General features: G+C 45.2%; 1 protein-coding gene across 1 annotated transcript; it reads left to right on the top strand.

Moving 5' to 3' along the window:
* Window positions 1-1,226: 1,226 nt before the first annotated feature.
* On the top strand, window positions 1,227-3,380 carry LOC133391906 (antigen 5 like allergen Cul n 1-like). The gene is made up of 3 exons (XM_061648610.1): window positions 1,227-1,679; window positions 2,593-2,837; window positions 2,971-3,380. Exons 1-3 carry the CDS (start codon window positions 1,242-1,244, stop codon window positions 3,245-3,247), a joined length of 960 nt encoding a protein of 319 aa, XP_061504594.1. The 5' UTR covers window positions 1,227-1,241; the 3' UTR covers window positions 3,248-3,380.
* The last annotated feature ends 20,672 nt before the right edge of the window (window positions 3,381-24,052 follow it).

Genomic DNA, 24,052 nt, shown 5'->3' with positions numbered 1-24,052 from the left:
TCTCTTTTTTCCGGAAATTGTGTCCTTTATGTGACATTGAAAATTACTATAGGATTCCTAGTGAGAGAAGATCAGTCCATCGAGCTATGTTTTGCACAGATGCAGTAGCATTAGTTACACGCCTGATGATTTGCTTTTTCGCATGAATTAGTGATTTTAATAGTAAAACTGTACTTCAAGTTCTATTTACATCTACAGGCTTTAGATTACAGGATTTCCCACGATTTATTGGTCAGCTCCCATGAGTTTTTGGTGCGTTTCCACGATTTTTTGGTCGTATCCTATAGACTTTTGGTTCGTTCCCATAATTTACTGGTATTTTCCGATGGAATATCAATACAATTGGACCAACAAATTTTGGGAAACGACCAAAAAATCGTGAGAACGTACCAAAAAAATATGGAAACCCACCAAAAATTGATGGGGACCAACCAATAAATCGTGGGAAACCCTGTAAGCTTATAAAAATGTGAGATACTTGTAATAAGATAGGATTACATACATAACAAATAAATAACAAATGCATTATTAGCCGATTGTTTCATACTATCCATGCATAGTAATACAAACCTCTTTTTATGCCGGTATGCGAAGCATCCAACGTTTGCATCATTCGAACACGATTTGCAAATGAGGTGCAAATTCGCAAACTGCAACACAACACTGCGAAGTGCATGAGCGCGATAGCAACACGTGCAAACAAGTACACACAGTGATCGATGCATGCTGTTGATGAATCATCGTGGTGGTGGCATCTCTGTTCCCACAAACTAGCGGATATCATTCACACGCCAGCTGGTGTTGATTTTCCAAATGTTTGGATTGAATTATGTTTATTCAGCCACGATGCTACACTCCAAATAAACGTTAAGTTGTTTAGCTTGATTGGAAAATTAGTAACCCACGTGCATGATGCCATATCGTTAAATCAAGGATGTGTAACTATAGCTGTCTCGACCGTCACGCAAACCATCACTCACGCGCATTTATCGCACAAATTCGACCGACGAGAGTGCAAGTGTGCGAAACACGGTACCCCTCGTGCGAGGCAGTGGGCATCGATTTATTTTTCCCATGAAAATTATGATAATTTTACAATCACTTCATTTCCAATGACCCCGGATACAGCGTAGACGAATGCGCGAGGTCACTGCCTGCACTGGCCGAGCGTGGGAAAACGAAACCCCCGCTCCCAGTGAGCTGGATCATATCAATCAAGGGCAGTGAAATCGTTTATAAATATGACTAGCCTAAATGCAACGCTTAGTTACACTTCACAGTGCACGAATCACCGCATCAAGCGCACCACACAGACGGGAGAAATGAAAACGCGCACCGAAACCTCATTCACGGCGCCGCGGCACGGGCTTGGCTGGTGCGCGCTAGTGGCGCTTTCGGCGGTTGCCTTGGTAATTGCACCGATCGGTGTTTGCAGTGCTGCAGCCAGCCCGGACGCTAGCGATTACTGTGATCCGGCGCTGTGCAAACCGAACCATGCCCACATCGGGTGTAACGCTACCGGCCAGTTTGGCGAGCTGTGTCCCGCCCAGACGACGCAGCTCGTGCCGATGGAGCAACCGCTGAAAGAGCTCATCCTGAAGCTGCACAATGGATTGCGCAGCGAGCTGGCGGGTGGCAAGATGGACGGGTTTGCCGCAGCGGAAAGGATGGCCGTGCTGGTAAGTGTGCTGGGGCAGCGGGGAAAGGGAGATTGTGTGCTTGTGGCCGGATGTGTTTGTATTGTTTCGGAAATAGTGTTTGGTTTGCGATGGTTTTGAAGCGGTCGACTAAAACTAACGAAATGTTCGATACGAAAGAGTTTACTGTGTCGTGTTGTGGATGACTATGGAAACAGAATTTTCTCACAAACTTTGATAAACTGTTTTAACAAAAAAGACACACTAGAACAGTGGGAAGTAAGAACCGGAGAGTGATAGTTTTATTGATTCAAAATATACGAGCATTTTGTATTTCACACTCATGTTTGGCAATTGCTCGCTAATGACCCTTCAATAGACCTGATACCAATTGATCTTCGAAACCTGTTTTCCTAGAAATATTTGCAATCATAGCCCGTCTCATAAATGGTCCCATGCAATCGTCATTTCATTGATCGAACGTCGAAACGCCAGTTTCAAGAATTCACCCCAATTAACCTTTTCGCCGGGAAACAGCCATTTTAAACAACGCTCTGAACAGTGAACCAAAAAAGGGGGTGGTTTCGTTTTTAAATTGACCCCAATCACCCCTCAGGGCTCGTTGAAGCCACCGGCCATTTCCATTTGCTGATCGGGGTAGGGGACAACTGAAGGGTTTTTTTTTCAAATGGCCCCGCGGCCGGCGTCAAGTCAAATGCAATTTACCGCACCATGTCCATCAACGGCCCGTGCCCGATGGTGGATGACACTTTTCAAATCACTTTTTCATCTGGTGTGCGGCTGCTGTCCACGCCTCGGGGAGGAAGTAGGGCTAGGACCTTTCTACCAACGTTTTTCATTTCCATGGCATCTCTTTCCGCTCTTCCATTGCGCGCCCAACTTTACATCACCGGGCGGGCCTGTGTAACCAATGCCATTGATTGATGCCATTCAGGAGTGGGACGACGAGCTGGCGAGCCTGGCCGAGCATAACGCTCGTACGTGCCAGTACCTGCACGACGAGTGTCGCAGCACCGAGCGGTACCGGAACGCGGGCCAGAACATTGGCCGGAAGTCGCAGGCGGGCAATGTCACCATCGACCTCGAGCGGGCCATCACCGATCTCACCAACAAGTGGTGGCAGGAGTACGTCGAATCCAATCAGACCGTCATGGATGACTATCGGGCCGTCGGTGAAGGGTAAGTGTGTGTGTGTGTGTGTTGGTTTAAAACCGTGCTTGCAGGCGCGCACGGTACGGTTTGGGTCTCCTATCTCCTCTGCTCTACTGTACGGCTATTTCTTTGGGGTGGATTTTCGACCCCCTCCTTTCAGGGTGGATGTTGGACATTTCGCGCAGATGGCCAGTGACCGCGTGACAAAGGTTGGATGCGGAGCGACGAGCTACTACCACGAAGCGAGAAAACGGTCCTACGTGTACTACGTCTGCAACTACTCGCACAGCAACGAGCACGGCCAGCCGGTCTACCGGAAGGGCACGCAGTGTGCCCAGTGTGCCGAGACCAAATGCAGCCCGACCTTCCCGGGGCTGTGCGAGGGCATCGGTGACGCGATCGATAAGGAGCTGTACCCGGCTGCCAGCGCGTCCTAGGGCGACGGACATGACGGACGGCTTAATAAAAAGTGACACTATTTATTCCGACACGATCCGAGCAAAAAGCGACCAAATGCAGGACAAGCACGTGATTGTGTAGCGCTTCCCCCCAGAGCGGGCGGCGGGTGAAGATGGTTCGTTTGTTTGTTCTTTTATTTATCCATTCGTTGCCGTTCGTTTCCAATTGCGGGCTCCGCTCAGGCCCTCTGTCTCGGGGGCATTTCGTTCAAACTTCTCCTCAAAACACCGAAACAGATCGTGCACGTCAGAACCAGATGGACCAAAACTTTTGTGACGTCTTGTCTATCCAGTTTGTGCGTGTTTGTGTGTGTGTGTGTGTGTGTGTGTGTGTGTGTGTGTGTGTGTGTGTGTGTGTGTGTGTGTGTGTGTGTGTGTGTGTGTGTGTGTGTGTGTGTGTGTGTGTGTGTGTGTGTGTGTGTGTGTGTGTGTGTGTGTTTTGCCTTTTTTCGTGACTCTCCTAGGCACGAATCAATTGTCCTATCACCGTTAGCTACGCCTGACTGCCGGCCGGGGACAGGTGGGGGGAAACAAAACACAAACATTCAAACTAGATTCCAGCCATCGTTACCGGAAATGGAGCACAAAGTTAACCGCAGCGATAAACATGATCGGACTGATTAATGATTGTTTACCAAACAGCGACGGTAGGGTGGATAGTTTTGATTCCAAGTTTCGATTGCCTCAGGGTACAACAGAAAAACGGCTTGATTGTCTTATCAGTGCTTTTCGACGGGGCTTTGTGTGGTACAAGGGTGGGAGAGGTATCGATGGTAGCTTTAGTAGCCCCCTTCCACTGCAGCCGAGTGTCGATCAAAAGTGGGTAAGTTGAGATGTCAGAGATGTCACAAACAGTACCCGATTGGGTAGAGAGGGCATAGTGACGGAATTTGATAGTATCTGGATTGTCTGGGGTAGAGCAAAACTTAAACGCTTACACAGGTCTGGCTTTGATAGGACGATAATCAATTACAATTAGCAATCGTTTTACAAACGCTGATTGCTGTGGGTTAATTAAACTGATACATTTGTTTTATTTTTTTTTTTTCGTTTTACCGGCATTAAACACACGACGTATTAATGCTATTTGAATACTTTTGAATACCTTTAAGACAGTTTAGTGAGCCAATGCTTCAATTATTTTCTTCTATAGCGGCTTTTTCACCACATCTGGTATATCGATTCGAACAGAAAGTTGTTCATGATGTTAAAGCTTTTCAGCATATCTCGAATCGATAAAAAAACAATTGTTTGCAATGCATGCTATCTTTTTCAGGAATACGGAAAGATAGCAAAATCAAACCTATCTCTTCAAAATGCGCTGAGGATATTTGTTAGTTTAAGTAACAATTAAATGGCCTTAACAATGTAAGTCACTATGCCCTTTAATCCTTTTGTCAATGAACAATACACCAGTCGGTTGGTGGGTTCGGTAAATTGAAGAGCAAAAAGTGTGACCTACCACCGGAGGTCCAATGCACCGATGAAATGCATCCTCTTTAAAAGGTATTAGTCCCCCGACAGTGAAGGTAACGCGAAGCCGACAAAGCAAGCACCTACACAGGAATGGATCCGAAAGAAAGTTGACACGATTTATGTTTGCAATTTTCCATTTGATATTTTATTCATGCCATACAACCGGTAGCGGTACGAAGGGTAAGGAGGGCCCTTTTTCCCGCACTTACACTCTGATGCAAAAGAAAATCTACAAAAAATCGACCTCCGATACTTGAACGAAGTTTTGCAACAAATACAGCAGAAAGGAACAGAAAACATGCTCACAAAAAAAAGAAGGAAATAGAAAAGCACAAGCAAAGCCACGCCACTGGAAAGCGAATTACCAGTCGAATAACACATATCGTTCAGTCCATGGTCGGAAAAGAGCAATCGGTTGAACCGAACGTCAACGTTGGTTTTCGTTTTGTGTTTTCTCGGTTCAGTGGCCGTCGGTTGTGGGTTGTGATGATTTTGCTGTGCTTGCTTCTTGCTCATTCAGCTCCCTCTCCCTTTCTTCCCCACTCTCCTTGACCATGCCGGGCAAGAATGTGCAACTAGTTGCAATAGAGGCATGGCGCTATCGATACTCGTTGCCGATCGATGCGATTCGATTGCAACCCGGACGGTGTTCGATCTATTCGACTCGTCGTCGTCGTTACATTTGCGAACCGGTGAGTGCACCGGAACATTGGTATGCATTTCGATACGATCTGCCGAACCGGACCACACAAACCCCAATCAACGTTTCCCTTTGCTTTTGCTTCCCTCGGCCACCGAAGGAAAGTAATGATACGGACACGGCTGTGCGCATTGGTGTCCACATCACGTCGCCCGACGTAGCGCTGCAACGCGGTTGCAAAAATCAATAGCTTCCAGCGTGAAACTTTTGACTCCGTCCGTTGTGCCGTCTTTCCTCGTCCTCGTTTGGTGACAAGTTTCCTTACCCACTGAGGTGGCCTGGTTGCCTCCCACGGCAAGACGACGGCGCAAAGAACCGATGACCCGTTTCTTCGAACCACAATCGATCGTTTTGCCGGCGGATGGAGTGTAACCGTTTACTTCATTTTTCAATTCCAGCTCGCTCTTTCCACCTAATTGCCTATCAATCAATCCCGCAGCCAATGGTAAGCGTGGTGCTGCTTGGTGGCACTGCGTTTTACAACCCTCCAGTAGGGCGGACGGATAACATTGTGGAACGATCTACGAAACGAGGCGTATTATATGTGTTCGCCCGGTCGTAGTGCAGAAGCAAGTGTAATAAAGGTAACATCAGATGCAAAGTTATTACACTGTCCTGAAGATGCTGCACCGGAATGTAAAATGAAGCTTTTACACCGTGCTTGGTAGCTGGGCAAGCAGATTCGCTACAATGTGTTGAAGTGCATCGCGCCAACTGGAGCGTAACACTGTGCACGGTGGCCATGCAGGAAGAGGTGAAGGTATGTTCGTATTGCAATGCAGAGCATTCGGCGAAATTGGAAATAAATTGTACCGTCAATTGGACTGATGTTTTTCTCAATAAAAGACGTCACTTAAGCGTAATGAACTTACCCATAAACCGTTTTACATATTGATGATCAGATCTTGCATTGTAGCCTGCCATCATTTAAGTGTATGAAAAGGAATTATTTTTAAGGTTCTTCTATTGAACAGTTCCTTTCCTGCCGTAGTTACTATTCTACGCTCATTAGACATTTGCGCCTACAATTATTTTTTTCACACTCATCGAAACCTGGACCTGCGAGCTAAAAATTTATAGCTGCACTTACCTTACTCTAAACCCTCTCTTGCTAATGAACTTGCCCAAGATTCATGCCCAAATTACGGATTTATGTGCTCATTATTATGTTCAGTCCGTACCTCCCGCTGGGATTGGGTTTGGGCGTGCGGTATGCATTATGTTCCGGACCAGTACTCGACACAGTGTCTGGCAAAGTTAATTGAAGCAATAAATAAGGACATGAGTGCGAACATGAAAGTATTCAATTTTAAGAACCACTCATTCAACCGTTCGTTCCTGTGCAAGTCTAGAGGAAAGCGAGAGTAAATACCATCGTTCTAAGCGTATCGTAAGGATCCACCATCGACCGCCATAAATTGAATGCATCTCCGGAAAGTCAACCCTTCCGTTAATTTATGTTTCGTTATGGAATATGAAGCAATTTGCGTAAAATTTAAGGAAAGCAAGCACAAGAGGGCTGGAGGATATTTACACATTTTAGTTGATTTGATTTTGATTAGTTAATAACTTACGAAGAACCTTATATGCGATGTATGATAAATCTATCACCCATTTCTCAAATATTTTCAAATATCTACTCATAAATTAAATCCAAACAATTTCCTCAAATATAATCTCAACAGAGTCTATCCCAGAAGCTTTTATATGTACACTTTCAAATATCTATTCCATCACCAATGGCATTAATCATACCCCCATCCGACTGAACGATGCAGTTTCCCGTGTCAGTAGAAACTGCAATGCATTAAAAAGCAAACCCCACAGCAAACTCCTTTTTCATTAATTTTGAAGCGCTATTCTTTGCAACCTTTTTCGGCTACTATTTGCTCTGTGTATTCCGTGTCCCGAGAGCTGAATGCACAATGAGACGCCATTGCAGTTACTGTCACAGAATCGCTCTGGTTTCTAGTCGAGGACTACTTTTTCTGATAACCACCACTCATGTGAAACATCATAATTCAAACTTTCCGACAGGCATTAATCCTCCCGAGAAGCTTGGCTTAATTACGCTGGCTGAACGTTTGCTCGACCCGGAGAGTCCTCTTGCTAGACCGCACTAAATCCTGTTGAATGGCTAATTAGAGGAAGCTGTGTGCTGGAGTAGGTGGGCAAGTGGGGTCAAGATCGATGCTTCCGGGCAGGTGGACGTCGTATCGAGGCGGTTGGTAAGACATCTCATCTAACCGGAGATTTGCGGTTTCATGTGTGAGCGGGATCACAGTGTCTCTTGGCCTCACAGTTGGGACACGTGTAGAATTCTATATGCTCAATGCGCCACACTGCAATATGAAACACTCAAGAGCATTTTGGCGAACTTTTATTTCAGATGTACAATCTGTTGAAAGAGTTGAAAACGATAGCGAATGAAATACAATGAACAATGGATTGTTGGCAGCTAGGGATTAAATGGATGATTTCTTTCAAACATTTCCATTCATAGTGGTTCTTTTTTGTTCAGTTTTTGTAGAGAATGAAAATCTATTTGAATATTTCGAGTTGTTTTTAAACTCATAAATGTAATATGGTAGAGATTAACAATACATAGTGCAAAGTTCTAGTTCATTCTTATATTCTGTAAATTATTATCAAACATTTTCTTACTATAGCAGAAGCGTGGAAGAAACAGAATACTCTTGGGAAAATTAGTTTACTGAAAATTGGTTACATATGGAAAATATGGTTAACTTCCACTTAACAAATCACAATATTAGCTTATTAGGATTGATGGTTAAAATAGCCATATGGAAATCCAAGAATCTTGTCATTTCATCTGGGTTTACATAATTTTAAATAACACGCAGGAACTTCTATTCAAATTTATGCTCCTCACACGTAAATTGATTCCCATAAAAAGTATTTGATTTCGTAAATGCCCCAAGCACTCCCCTAAACAAACTCAATATCGTCAATTTGTATCAGTTATCGAAATAGATAATCACCTCACCGAATCGTTTCCACGAAATAGCGACCTGTTCCATCGACGCTACGCACACATAACATAAATGAAGCTATTCACTAAATCCTTTAATTGAAAGCCCTTTCTTTGCCCCTCACATCATCAAGCACAGTAAAAGTTTTCCGAAAATGTAAAGTATTCCCACACCATCGAGAAAAATCCAGCGACACGACTACGGCTTACCACATGTACAAATTTGAATGGAGGTTTGGAAAAGATTTTTTCCCTCGCTATGAGCCCAAACCGTCTCTATCTTGCGTAAGCATTCTTCGAAAAAAAAATACCCCTCCCCACACAGCGCATGGATGTGCGTCGCATTCCGGAAAACTTTCACCCCAACAGCCTCCGTCCTAGCAAGCACATCCCGTACGCACACGCTTTAAAACCACTCACGATCGGTACTATAGCAACGGCAACTGCGTATTGTTATTGCTCGCCCGAGCGTTTCGAGCAACCCGTAACGATGGTGCGCCCGATCAGTACAATGGGAAACGGTGTCAAAGTTCCGTGGGCAAGTCGTTTGCCTTGTGTGCCGAGAAGGAGCGCTTTCTCCGCCCCAAAACCCCTGGGCAAACACGAACCCTTTGCCCTACACTATGTTGTTATAATTTTGAAAATCAGCTACATGACACCCGAACTCAAAAGCCACTGCCAAACCCTAACCACGCCAAACCACGCCAACGAACCACTCCGAAGCTCCAATTGTGCCTCACCGTACGACCTCGACCTGGCCATACCCGCCCACCCGCACCATTGTACAATTGTTTGGGAAGCCATTTTTTATGACGCTCTTTTCGTAAACGCGCGCATCGTTCCCTCCATGGTGCCATCTTGTTGGCACTACGCGTGTGGCTGTGTGCATGTGTGGATGGAATACGAGCTGGGTAAAGGAAAATGTAAACTACCCACCCACTTAACAGCTGTGTTAATTCGTAAGAGGACACGATTAAGACATTACTAGCAGTGTGGGCCGCTGCGGAAAATTACGTCCCGATGAAGCTTCAATAAATTCCTTCCGGCTGCCCTGCCCTGTTACTTCCCAGCGCGCAGTATTTGTGCTTCCCCGGGTGAGAGTTTCCCCGAGCACAACGGTACGGCTCTGATTATGGTCACACAGTGAAAACGGGAAAGACTGCGTTGTTGGTAAACAGACAAATAAGCTTTAGTCGCTGTCAGACCTGCCGAAAACGAACGAACCTAATAGCAAAGGTCGTCGTCGTCGTCGTCGTCAGCGGAAACAATTCAATTGAGGGTAAACGATGATGATGAGCATAATAGGAGGAAAATCGTATCATTATAAGGATAATTACTAAATTAGTTCATATCGAGCGGATATGGAGAAGAGATAGCTGATTACGGTTTCGTGGTTGCCACGGTTCGAATTATAATTGGTGGCATATTTTCCTGCGCATGGTGGACGTTTGGAGTTCCTTTATAACTATTATTTTTTTCATATATTTAGAAAATTAAACATGAAACCGGCGTAGCACAAGCAGGAGGAGCTTCTGTTAAAAATACCAAAATTATTGATTGTTGGAAATCAACAAAAAACCCGTTTTTTTATAGAAATCACATTTCCATGCCGCTTTAAACCGGCAACTAGTGGTGTTTACTACACTTTAACGTGCCCTTTAATGCTTCGTTACAATGAGCGTAACACATGGGAACAGAAACGCCTTCAAAGGTATCGTGCCAACCGGTGGTAAAGGAAGTGGTTTAATGTTTCACCAGAGACTATTTAATTTTTCATTCGATTCCACAACTTTGCACGCTGCTCCTGTTACATCCCCGTTGATTCGGAAGAACGCACACGAGGGATAATGAAATGATTTTAAGCGTGAAACCTTCCACGTGCTTACACTTAGAAATGTGCAGTGTGCTAATGTGTGATTCTCATCGTGGCGTGCATCCATTAATAAATTCCCGTGATGGTAATTCATACTGCACTTGCACAGTTGCTTTATTCGCTGGTAACGTTTGAACTACAGCACTACAAACCGCATTATATGCTTTATGTGTGAAAGTTTTATTTTTACTTTATTTTTACTCCGGAAACTCCTCCACCTGTAACGACATTATCGTGCCTTGTAACACACCACAAACGATCAAAAACACACTCAAGCAGCGTGCCGCTCTCTTCAAGTGCCCCCTGGGTGTGCACTCGATGTCGATGCAATTGCAGGTTTTTCCCAATATTTGTTAGCAGCAACGATAGACTCAAAGAGTTTTCCCTTTTGTGCAACTGCTTAGAACGACTGAACGGAGCTGTTGCTGTTGCTGCTGCTGCTGCGCTTGCTGAATGCGACCGACTGTCCGCAATGGCAACCGCATTTCCCCTTATCCTTACAGCAACCATCTTCCGACCAGTTGCCAGTTGTTGCTTCACCGGTTTGCCGGTAGTACCCACTTCAAACGGGCCCTTCTGTCAAGTGCGTAGGGCTCATCTTCCGGCGCCACTGTTACGACACACCGGTTTTAAGAATCTTTCTCTTAACCGACTCTTGGTGAACGGGTTTTCACTGCACTGCGTGCTCATCCCGAGGTTGACTTTAAGCGCACGGCATGTTTTCCGCTCGAAGTGTGCAAGTACCCGGTTTAGCCGGCTGGAAAGGTTTTTATTGTTTTCAGCAAACCATAAAGCTGAAAATTCATCCCACCCGGGCGTGATGACGGGGCGCAATGGTTTGCGGGTGTTGTGCTTGGGCGCGAGACGCAGAATCCGTCACGCCAACACAACTGTCAGCCAGGGCTTGGGTAAAAAGGTTAGGCCCGAACAGACAGGTTGAGACCTTACGCTGGGAAACTGGGAGTAGACGGTGCCATTTCGGTGCGGAGGGTGCCATTTTGGCTAGAAGGCAATACGGAGCCCGAACAAGAGTGAAGCGCGCGTGATAAGGAAGCAGTTAACGCGGCACAAAAGAACAGCCGGAAGTTTATGATGAGCAATACACTTCACAAGACGCCGTCAACTAGATGGGACCGTGCAGATGGGACGACAGTAGTTGTGAGCCAGGTTTGCACACACACACACACACACACACACACACACACACACACACACAAAACGAAGGCAACGAGTTAATCGTGCGCCAAATTCGAACCGGCGACAGCGACCGCCGCATGAAAGCTGTGCACCGAAAAATTCGGCTTTTCTGCAAGTAAACCCGCTTTACGGCGGTCGGGTATGGCTTGACATGATGGTTGGCTTTAAAGTCACATAAAATTTGCTACGCGCGCCAGAAACGGCACACAATTTATATGGCGGTTGAGCAATCGTGGCGTGTTGAATAGTTGTTCTTATCTCTTTGGCGATGGGAATAAAGCGATGGATCCCAATAGAGCTGTCTATTTAGGCGGTGTTGGCAGAAAAATTGCATGTACGATAAGAGTAAGACGATGAGACATTCGCTTGATAGCGTTGTTGTGCAATCCAAAATCATAACTTTAACCTTAACGTTTCCTTCGCACCAACAAAAATTCGCATCCATACCGAATCGATTCGATTTTCTACCAAATCTGTTCCACTTTTGTTTGCGACTCTTTCCTCTTCTTGCTTCAAATCCCTGTCTCTCGCTCCACCAAATGCCCATTGATTTGTATCGCTAGTGTATTAGATAGGAAGCAACGCTACCATCACAACCCAAAAGCGATCCACTGCTACTTCGGAATGCAATCAAGCGGTAAATTTCAATCATCCTTTACAGTAATGCTACTGCCCCAGTTACCGCATAGCGCCAGGACAACGCAGACAGAAAGGCAGGCTGGCCGTTCAGCTCACACTAAGGCACGCAAACCCACAAAAAAAAACTCATACACACGCACGGCATGGAGAAATAGGACTATCTTTGCGACTGAAAATAAGAACATGCCTTTTTTATACTTGGGACAACCTTTCTTGCACTCATCCATAGCCAACCAAATGGAAAGCAGGGAAGGCGAACGAACGAAACGGTGAATCAAAATCTAGTTCCATCCAGCAGGAGTATGCTTTGTGCGGTGACCATGCGGGGAAAGGAAGGAAAACCCAACGCCGACGTACCTTAGGTGATGCGTCGCTATTCATTTCCTAGCGACCAATTTTCCAAAATCTGATCGGACCCTAAAGTTCCACGGCACCATGGCAATATCCAATTCGTTCGATTGGGTTGTTTGCTTGGATGATTAAATCACAATCAGTGCAACGGGTGTGGGTGGAGGACAGACATTCAAATGATGCCCGTCGGTGGAAAAAGCATTGCTTTTTTCCTCTAGTTTGAATTATCTCACCGCTTCCTAAAATAGCCAGCAATTGCAACGTTATCTCTTTTGCGTTAGCGTTCAAAAAGTGCCAAGCGGAATAAAGTGAAAGTAATTCAAATACTGAAGCCACCACCCACTGTGGTGTAACAGTGGTGAGTGCTTAATACACGCACCCACACTATTGCTTCGAGACATAATTTACTTCCCCAACCCTAAAGGGAAACCCTAAACCTCACGACTCGGCGCAAGGCGACAAGGTTATCCGTGCAAAAGCGGTCCTGTAAGTGCTGCCTACCGTAGGCCGCGCAGACCCTGCTCGTACCCAACAATCCTGCGTGTTGTTTCCCCAGGTCACCCCCCTTGACAGTTTTGCCGCGGGCGTAAAATAGGACCAGACGACGCCGACGCCTAATTTTCACATCCTTAAGAACGGAGCCGGGTTTGGCACCTACTTACATTTTCACGCCCGTCACTTCCTTTGGGGGTAGAGATCGGCGGGCGAAAATATGCGAAAAACTTACACCTCGTTACCCGCGCGAGCCGCATGCTTCGCTGCCGGCGTTGGGCTGGATAACGCTAGTGATTCGCGCACCAACGCTAACACCTGCTCCAGGGAAAGCGTCTTGTTACTTGAAAACGCGTCTATGCTTTCTAGTTTATGTTTCTCTCTCTCTCTCTCTCTCTCTCTCTCTCTCTCTCTCTCTCTCTCTCTCTCTCTCTTTCTCTCGGAAAGATGTGAACAATGTTTGGCAGTGAGTGGCAGCCTTTTTTCGTGCTTGCCGTGCTTTTGTACGTGCTGTACAAATGTGTCACTATGCCGCTTCGCTTCAATGAACCGGAACAAGTTGGGTGCTACGCGTCGCGGTACAACTCGGATGGGAAAAATATCCTTTCTTTTCATTTTTGGCGTGTTTGCGTTCGGTTTTTTCCTTCTTTTTTGCACATTTTGTGCATTTCCACCCTGTAAAAACGGAGTAGCTCTATCTTTTCCCTCTGCTTCCTTGTTCGTGGAAAACTTTTCAGCACACTTGTTCCACACACACACACAAATCGCATGCCTAACTATGGTTTGAAGTGCACCCGGTATAGCCTACACCGAAAGGATTGGTTAACGTGCCAGCTCTTTCGTTACATTGCTATCAGGCTTTACTTTCCGGTCGCCAAAATTCAAGGAATTGCGTTTTGGCTTGCATATATTTGGTGGATGCGAGACGCGGTGTGCACTATTTAAATTACTAAAACATGCCAACCAGACACGGAACGATTCGTATTATCCCCGGGGCCAATCGTGGTTTTGCCAAAGCATTATGCAGATTCGCTCTGGGTTCTGGGGCTTGGAGGAGAATGCTTGCTTTTAGCTATTTTTGCCTCGATATTCCCTGTTCTGTGGTTCTAAATTTGTTCTTTTTTTATTGACCCCCCACACACTGGAAACTGCTGAGATCATCCGCTTGAGGAGATGTACTATATAAATATATCGGTCGCCTCACCAAATGATCTAATGGACCGTGTTCATCGTACTGATGTCGGTGGCTAGTCTGGGTTGGTAAACGTGACCGTACACAGTTGGCAAGGGAGCGTGAACGAGAGATCGATCGAAGCACGGCAAACAGGACAGCTGACAAGGGCGTACAAGCAAACAGCCGGTGGAAATGGATTATTCATGTAAAGGCATTACACGCCAGCAAAACCGTAAGCCTCCATGTGAATAATTGCAAACGATAAGGCGAAGGCGAGGATAATTTATCGGACCACGCCGGACAAGACGATGGTGTCGGTAGTGTTTTAAAGCCAGTTCCAAACAGAAAACTGCAATGGTGTGCATTAATTGTCTCTTTAATTCGCTGGTGAAGTAGAGAGCTATTTGATTGTCAGCTGTTTTCTTTTTCCAATTTGATTGTTAAGGTATAGCCGCCAAATAGTACGACCTACCAACGTGCCCGCCGTGGTTTCAAGCCTCATATAAAGCGTCTTCTCGTTGCATGGACTTTTTTTTCTTTATTTTTATAGAGACTTTGTGTCGATTTGCCTCATAGTCTCTTTTAATAATTTAAAAATTCTTTACTTAAATTCTAACATTCTTCTTTGCAGGCTATTTGTGGCTTGCAAAATATCCTATACCGGATAGACTCGGTTTACTTAAAGCTATTATCTGTTGATTTTATTTAAAAGGTGTCTGTTACAAATGTGGTTTTGGTTACATTTATTCATAAAGGTTAATAATACGAAGAAATTTTAACAGTTTACGCTGGCAATCGCTGTCTGGCGAGAGAATGGTGTCGATGATGTGGTCCAATTTGCAGATAGCAAGGACTGAAGGCTTGACCGCGTATGCCATAATACCAAATAAAAAAGATTATGAAGTAAACGGAGAAAGAACACAAAGAACATGAAATTAATAGCAAATATTTATCCAAATTCTCTCAGAATTAGTAGAGCAAATTGGAAAGCTTCGAGGTCTTATTAGATATTACTACACCGAAGCCGTATCGCTCTTCAAACTCCATTAACCGCCCTCATTGTAACCCATGCTTACGATTGTTGATCGGTTTGGCGATGCTAATCACGTATATCACACATACGTAGAAGCCGCAGAAACATGAAACGGTTCAGCGGCGATTACAAAGCTTCACGCTACGCGGATTGCGTCTGTCCGTTAATCGACTGTACCGTGTTCGGGGCACATAAGTAATCACCAGTAACAACCACCAGATGAACTGCTTAGACCAAAGAGTTAACTCCCTCAATCCACACACACACACATACACACACTACCTGGCCGATATGGTACACATGGTCGCAATTTGGTTGTGTGAGTGGAAGAATTACGTTACGGACACGTTTTCCCTTTCACCTGCAGCACCACCGCTGGACTGATCGGCGGTTTGTGGTAATGCGTTTTATGATTTATGTGCATTTTAGCTGCACATGGGAACCTGGAGGAAGCTTCCCGCACACCATTCTTCCTTACAGTGCGCACAAGCGTTCGAGTTTTCCAGCTCACCCACGTGTGCCGTGAATCCAGTTTTCTGCCGAATGGCGCCACAACGACACCTCTCACCCGATAACCACCCGCGCACACACACGTAACTGGCACGAAAAACAATTATTATCTTCTCGAGCAATAAATTGTAGCCCTTCCTGCACTCCCCCTCTTTCTTTTCCCCTTATCCTCCGGGGTGGTTCATTCAATCGCTCTCACTTTTCTTTTACGATCGATGGTGAGACAGCTAGAGCTTAGACATTCGTAACACCTGCTTCTAGCAATCTTTTCTACTTGCTTCTTCTAGCAAGCAGTCGGTTGGGTGAGCATTTTACCAAGAAACTAACGGAAATGAAAGATATCGAGTCCATTTAGCACGAATCAATGAAGATATAGTGGTGTGTAGCCGAGTCCGTTGCTACCATGCTGGAATGATTTATCAAATACACAAATCCAATTCGAGCAGCTTCCCCTCAATGCCGCCAATCGAATTCGAGGTACAGGGAAACTATTTATTCACGGAACAAAAGTGCATGATTCCCCTTTTCTAAAACCGCTTTCTCTTGTGGATCTACAGTGGTACGTGTGCATACTGTCTCGATGTGTAATATCCATACATCAATGGGTGCCACGCTACCATCTGCTAGCTATCCAAATCGTACTTTGCAATGAAGCTGCTTCTAATGGTAGTATTAAAATTTAAATGATGATTATCAGACAACATAGCTCGCTCTTTCTTTACCTCAACTTCCACTTTCCCTGGGCTGTGGACGGTGGTTGAATGTATCCATTATTGTGCAACGCTTTGTGGTAAGTACTCGCACAATCACCATCACCACAGCGGGCCTTCGCCGAACCGGTATCGCTTTCATTAATGTTTCATATCGCTGTATGAGTAATGGTCTAGAAAACACACTGCTTTCGTTCATTTTCCAGTGGAGTAAAGTGTTTTTAGAGGGGGGTTTTAAATTTATTATCATTTAGCAAATGTAATCGCTTTCTAAGGAGCTTTAGACTGATGATCTGTACAGTATCGTGGGTCAAATGTTTGCTAGCCATATTATTGCATTGCATGACCAACGAAAACATTTCGGGTTATCGTTTTGATGTATTAATACACATTTTTTTTTTAATGGAAAGGATTGATCAATAAGGTATAGTTTTATCACTTACGAGATAAAATTATTTTATAGAAATATAACAGTTTAGATTCACTTTAGGCTACGGTACCAATCACAATCTTTATTAGATAAAAAATGAAGAAAAAATTTAAACAAAATAAAAGCAATTTTATTTATCGAAGGCCTATGCCCAGGGATGTGGACCTATCGATATCTAAGAGTGAAATTATTATTAATTTTTACAATTTGTGCATTATTATATGCATAAAGTTAAGCAAGAAAATATGTTTTAATGTTATGAGATTTGATTATATCAAGGTAGAATGATATGATTTAATCACTATCTGTAATGATACAAACGCAAGAGCTTTACATCATTCTGTGCTTACCGATGCAGTAGAAACGTGTCCTAATTGAGATAAGCATGATTTGATGGTTTGAACAGACAGCGCTCACGTTGAACAACAGCATCGAAAATACGAAGCCTCTTTTGAAGTGTGAAACTCTGGGAGCCCATTTGCCGGCTTGCGCCTGGAATCTCACACCAATCCAGCACGTGGGCACGAATTGAGCATCGTTGAAATATCCCGGCATCGTTTTGAACACGTCCCAATATCCCCGCAGCTCCCTTGCTTGCTCTCTTTATTGTGTACTGCGCACATGAGCTGCATGCTTACCTTTTACACCTTGAAGGGCTAAGCGGTCCGGACAAAACCACCATAAACATATTTCACGCGTGCCACAACAATTGCCTATGCAAAAGGCGTCGTTCAGAGTGCCCGCGTGCGCCCTAAGACACATTCCCAGGCTCGATAGGCATTTGGCAAAGTGGTATAGCAACCGGCCCACCAATGTGGTAGGTATGGTGAAAAGCCATCACACATTCTGGCCAGCCGTCACACTCGCCATCACCCTGCCGCACCGTTGTCGTGGCGACGTTTTGCCAGCCTCTGCAAAACACTACGAACGCATCGGAATTATGATGGTCACATTCCCCACCGAAGGATGTTTGTCATATTTCAAAAACCACCTGACCACCGCATCCGCTCCATCATTGCACCCATACAATGGCACACTCACACTGACACACACGCATTCGTGGCTGTAAGGAAGGATATCAGGAGCTGCAGATCCCGAGATATCAGTGCGCTCAGAGACCGAAAATGGCAGACCTTGGTGGCATCATGAATAACGTAACGTGAAAGTATGTGATTGCTTTCTTGTCGGCGATTATTTCTCGCCCAGGCAAGATAAAGCCGTACGCAATCGATCGCCATCGCGTCGGATTTTATGAGCATGTCGAGGAACGTAATTGCGCACTAGGAATGCGTGCCGTAGGAAGGATGAGTTTCCCTTCGCTTTATTCGCAATGGGCAAACAAACACATCATAAAATGTTGCCCAAAAAAACCCGCTCCTTCCTGACCAAAGGGGAAAAGAAGCCTTGCTTCACGTAGTACATTGTATTTGAACCTATTTATTTCCTTAACTTACATTTTAATGTTTTTTAAACCAATTTTCGAGGAAAAAGCCTATCCCTTGAATGTCCGCTTTAAAGGTCACTCTTTAAAAATACCACCTCAGGTGAGATGTTGGATTCCATGTTTCGGATCAAAAGTGAAATGTCTCTATTTCCCACTCTCGCTAATGCGTCAAGCCTCCGTCGAAAAACCTTACACGCGCTTGAACCTATTCGAACGCTACCCGCAGTAACGGTATTTCCTTCTAATCGGTACCGTGTTGTCAGTTGGATTGATTGATTACGAAACGGATTTTTCTCATCCTCCCCAGGGCTAGGGCTAGGGGATGTGTAGTACCCGTTTCACGCACGGCTAGCCATTCGATCGATTACATCCTGGCCACATTTCCAGTTCGCCACTAACAGAACGGCTTCATACCGGCTGGTGCCCGGCTGCTGGATAAATACTTTCCGACGTAAGGACACGTTTTGACGTTCATTTCATGCGCCCGACACCTAAACAAAGGGGGAAATCCCGGGAAGCTCAGAAATAACACACATTTTATTACTCCTGTGTACAATGAATTTGTGCGTGTTTGCCAACCAGGCTACCATCACAGCGCACAAATCAACCCCTTTGGTTCGGTCTCACGTTCGGTGCGCGGGCCAGCACGGTTCACGACCGTCACGCCAGTCAACGGAGCGCGCTCGACAAATGTCAATCGATGCGTATAAATCATATTTTCAATCATAAAGCGTGATAAATTGGGTGTGTTTTATTGAATCCATCGTGTGCATTGCGTGCCCGTGTTAGGTGCCACGGTTAGAGGATAAATCAATAGGATGGTCCCTTTTCCTCCCCCATTAACCGTTTCAGAGATCATGTAATGAAATACGCTTTGCTTTGATGAACGTAGCAATGTGCAGCAGACGGGCGATAAAAGTTGCGTTTTGTTGTAGTGTAGACGTGCAAAGGGTGGACAAAAAAAATCGCTAACACATTCCAACCGGAAAATATAATCTATTTATCATTTAACGAAAGCTCTTCGTTATTGAGTGACGATTACAATGAAATGCTTTTTCACAAAAATCTTCTGAAAGATCTCTAGTATATTGGAATTTATTCTATGCTATTCTACTAACCAAAACAAACCTTTGTAAAAGCTTCCGGTGAATAAATCTTCCCTTCCCCTCCCCCCCCCCTCCCCCCTCCCCTTCCAGACACACTTACTTTCCTGAAAGGTGGAATAAGGAAAAAATCCCCCCACGCTCCACAACAAAAAAAAAGCATAAACAAATCCCGCAGCTAAAGATTTATTGAATAATTCTGGGTCAGCACACTGGAGAAAGCGGGAGACCCGTTTGACCAGTTCAGCATATTTTTGTTTTCGTCGTTCGTTCAATAGCTGGAACTAGTTTCGTGGGTTTCGCCGGGCCAGACTTATCAAAAATTCACCCTCCAGAGATTTACTCCATAATCCCATCTATATTTTGTTGTACTTTTTTTTCTCCTCCATTCTGTTTGTTTGCGTCTCGCGCAAAAGTATGAATGATGGTGTGAACTGGAATTCCGGAATCTCAACCGTGTGCGGAGGCGAATGTAAGAAGAGACAGACGTACACCGCCACATTTGACACGGAAATGAGATCCATTCCCCGGGATCGATATCTTTGACCCGAGAGATTGATGATATCTATTTGTTACATCAAGAGACTACAGCAAGAGAGGGAAGAGGCGGTGGCTTTGGAGCTGTGGAGAGGCACCCAGTTGAAGCGAGCATGTATATGTCGCAACACAATGAGTTTATGGGTAAGAGTGTCCGATAAAGCTTCAATTATTTTATGACTCTATTAAACGTAAACATTCAGAAAGTAATACTTTATCCTCCGGCCATCTGATTCCACATACCCGCAAAGGGAGAAGAATATTTGCAAAAGACTGACCGAAGTATCACTCCTGTAAAATTGCACCGCCTCCCTTTTCAAAGCATTTCATGCATCTGTCCGGGGAAACAGTAAATATTGTTATTATGATTGCTAAATTTGTGGTAGAACTTTTGCAGCTTGCGCGAGCCCCTTTGTCGAGCGGTTGGCACGGCCGGTGGTGACCGAAGTGGGCTTAAAATAACTTGCTTCTCAAAAAATGATAATCCAACCAGGAAACATGGCTCCCCAGAAAGCTAATGAGACGCAATCATCGGGCGTAGCAAAACTTGTCCCAGCAACCCAAAAGCTTGACAGCCGACAGCCTGGTTTCCGTACCATTGGGGCATACGCGGGGACGGTTTTTGCTATCCATTTCCTTGCGCTCCGGCCTTGGGAGGGTGTTGGGAAGGCGAAAACTTTTGCCACGGAAGAATAGCAATACTATTAACAAAAGGCGATGTATCGCTTACATTACTCCACGTTTGTGTCCGCATTTCCGCATGCTGCTCGTGCCGTCCATCGCCATCATCATGGATGGACGAAAGTTTTGGCCGCAAATTTATTTTCTTCCTCTCATGATCCCCGGAGGCATCCCAAGGCAGTGAATGAAGCAAACCGACAACAACAAAAAAGTATTCCATGCTCTACCCCGGGCAGGACTTTCTAGAAGATGTGCCGAAGAGACTTAGAACGAGAGAGAGAGAGAGAGAGAGAGAGAGAGAGAGAGTGCGACGGGGAGAGATAAGGTAGAGCAGCATAGAAAAAACTAAACTAAATAAATAAAATCCTGTCACGCTAACCTTGACGCGTTGAGGGTCGCTTACGCTTATCCATTTTTTATGGCTGTCCAATCGATCACAAGCGCACCAGGGAGAGTACGTAGAGTAAGCGTTGATCTGGTTTTAAAATATTCACCTTCTTCGAGGGAGCATTTTGCAGTTGCTTTTAAACGGCGCTGAATTGTTAAGAACCTTGAAAGGCAAAGTTCTATTCTTGTAAGGTTATTTAAAGCTTGTCGTGAATTCTAACGCATTCTATATTTCGTACAGTTTTACGTCACACTTTTCACTATGATTTTTCGACATTGTTTTTCCATTAAACTCCTTTTCTATCACTCTCGTTTTGAGAAGCATCAAATTTTCGCTCTAAATGTTTCCTGTTACTGCAAAACGGTTCACTGCATTCTGACAACCATCGCGCAGCCTCTTTGATTGATGCCCTACACAACAAACTACCCAACTTCGTAGAATGGTAAACACAAACCCCTGACCAACGGGAAGTTGTCAACTCATCAAACCACTTCAATAATGCATGACACAGGTATATCGATAACTGGTCTCGGGGAGCTCACCATACGTGAGGATATATCCATTCTTCCACATCATGGTTCAACCGAAAACCATCAACGTGCGTCCCTGTTTCGTGCCTCAATTGCTGCACGCTTGACGATGAACAAATAGGCCACTTTCTGAACCCCCTCTACCCCCTCTCATCCTTTCCCATAGGGCCAAAGTGGGAATTATCTAGCTTCCTGTATTCAATTAAGAAATTATTACATCAAACATACCCTACCACGTCAGCTCGTACGGCATCAACCAGCTACCTATCCTTTGCACGTAAACGGATACCACGCTCAGTGCTGATCCTGTCTGGTGGAATGTTGTGCTGTGATGAGCAAGATGTTGCTTACCAACACAGAGACACCACACCCCACCGACACTGTAGCTTCTCATGCTTTATCCACTAGAAACCCGGAACACGACCATGAAGTGCTTCCAAGAGTGATCTTCTTTTTCAAGAATTGCTTGAAGAATTAATCCAGCTGGATACGCTTCCCTCTCTCTTACTTGCTCTGTCCTTCCCATCGGTCGGTCGGTTTCTCTGCCGTTTCGTCCCGGGGTGCCCTACGTGCGGCTACTGTTCTACGTTGCACTTGTACCGATGACTTTTTGTTAATTTTTACACTCTAATCGCACACAAGCGTACAGCTGCGTACGATGGTGGTGTATCGTGGATGTACTTCTATCCTCTATGCACATTGACACACGCTACACTTATGCAGTTTGTGCGGTAATTAAAATCCCTTGAACTTTGTCGTGGGGGAATGGCGTCCTGCTTGTTTGACTTCCCATCGTAACCTTTACTCGTTATGAGTGGATAGTGGTGTGAAAAGATGAAAGCGCAAAATAACAACCAGACTGTGACTAATTGTGACTGTGTAGCTAAGATATGTGTGTCGGTGTAAGCAGCGAAACATTATATAGATGGGATACATTTAAGCATACAACGGCGCGCAAAGAGTTTTTAGTTTCAAAGTGTTTATGTGGCATTTGTGTTGTGAAAGAAAGACTTGCTTTAATAAGCAATGAATAATATAACACAAACGTTTTCAAAATTAAAAAAAGAGAAAATCGCTCTATTTTACCTACTAAGAACCATACGACTACTACAGCGACAGTAGCAGTGAAGTAATGCCAGGTAAATTAAAATGAGTAATTTATGCATCTTTACCTCGTAATGCAATTCACCATCGCTCAAGGAACCAGTCAGCATAATAAACTAACGCTAAGTTCCCGCACTTTAAACTACCTCCAGCGCCATGAAAGACAACGACCGAACGTGGGAGCTTCCAACGAGTCGGGTTGATCGGATCAACACCGATTAAGACAGTGGTGATGGCGAGCAATAGTGCAGGCTGCAATTGCCCAAATAGCTTTCTATGCAAATTCACCACGAACGATAACATCCGTCACAGAAGTGCGAACGCTCGGGAACGTTCAGTCGATCGACCCGCTTTGTCCCGTTACTGCAAATTCACTCCAAAAATGCATAAAGCAAACATAGGTAAGGGGAGCGAGCGCAAGAAGAAGAGATAAAGCGCATCCTCAGAACGGAACGCTCAAATGCAATGAACGCGGAGGAAATTAATTGAAGTACTCACCGGAACCCATTGCTACCCATTAATTTCCTTCAAATCCGACCCTTTCACCCTGCCCGGCTCGTCGCACGGCTCAGGGAAAAGTGGAACGACTTGGCTCAAGACTCAGATTTTCACCACACCCGCAGTCTCGCCGACGTGTCGCTTCTCGGAAACTTTCCGGACGATGGGAAAGATGGTGCAAAATAAATAACTCACCTCCCCGTGCCAAAGCAAAACAACAGACCGCCCGCCCACGGGTCGTCTGGCGTCTCTGGGCCTGGCCGTCTTCGACAGGTTTTCCATCCCGCCGCGTTCACCTTACCGTGTTGTCTGCACTTTGCACGAACCAACTGCCACCACCACTACCACAAAGAATGCGATATTTGTCTGAAGTTTCGCTCGGCAAGTTTCGCCCCCCTTTGCTCTTTACTTGCTTTTTTAACGACAGTTTCGGATTGAGTTAATCTTTCGCGGTGTCCCCCTTACGGTGACCCCTTTTGCAGGCCGCAGCGGAGAACTAGGGAAGCCGACAGGGCCCAAAGCGTGTAGATGGATAGCGATGTTTTGGATGATTTTATCATAATGTGCTCTGTTTAGAACGAACCCGTTGCGGGGTGCACCCTGCCTGGCAATAACAATAACACCCCGGACGGATGGTGTGCGGTCGGGGTCGGGCCGGTGCGTTGGTGACCTGAAACGGTACGGTGTAAACTTGAATCAATTTGCGAGAACAAACTTCTGCATTGGAGTTTTGTTTTTCTTGCGTTATTTCGTTGCTCGGCTCCCTGTCGGTCCCTTAACCTTTCGCCAGGGATTCAATTTCCTTCGAAATCGGGTTTGCCAAAACGGAGAATGAGAAATTCCCTTACGACATGTACTGTGCAGTGACTGTATGCCGAAAGGGATGTACACCGGGATACGCAATTTTGGGGCGAAAGAAGGT

This window comes from Anopheles gambiae, chromosome 2 (assembly GCF_943734735.2).
Source record: "Anopheles gambiae chromosome 2, idAnoGambNW_F1_1, whole genome shotgun sequence".
NCBI classification, from domain to species: domain Eukaryota; kingdom Metazoa; phylum Arthropoda; class Insecta; order Diptera; family Culicidae; genus Anopheles; species Anopheles gambiae.
The sequence above is the reverse complement of the archived record's forward strand: the minus strand, read 5'-3'. Positions and strand labels throughout refer to the sequence as shown.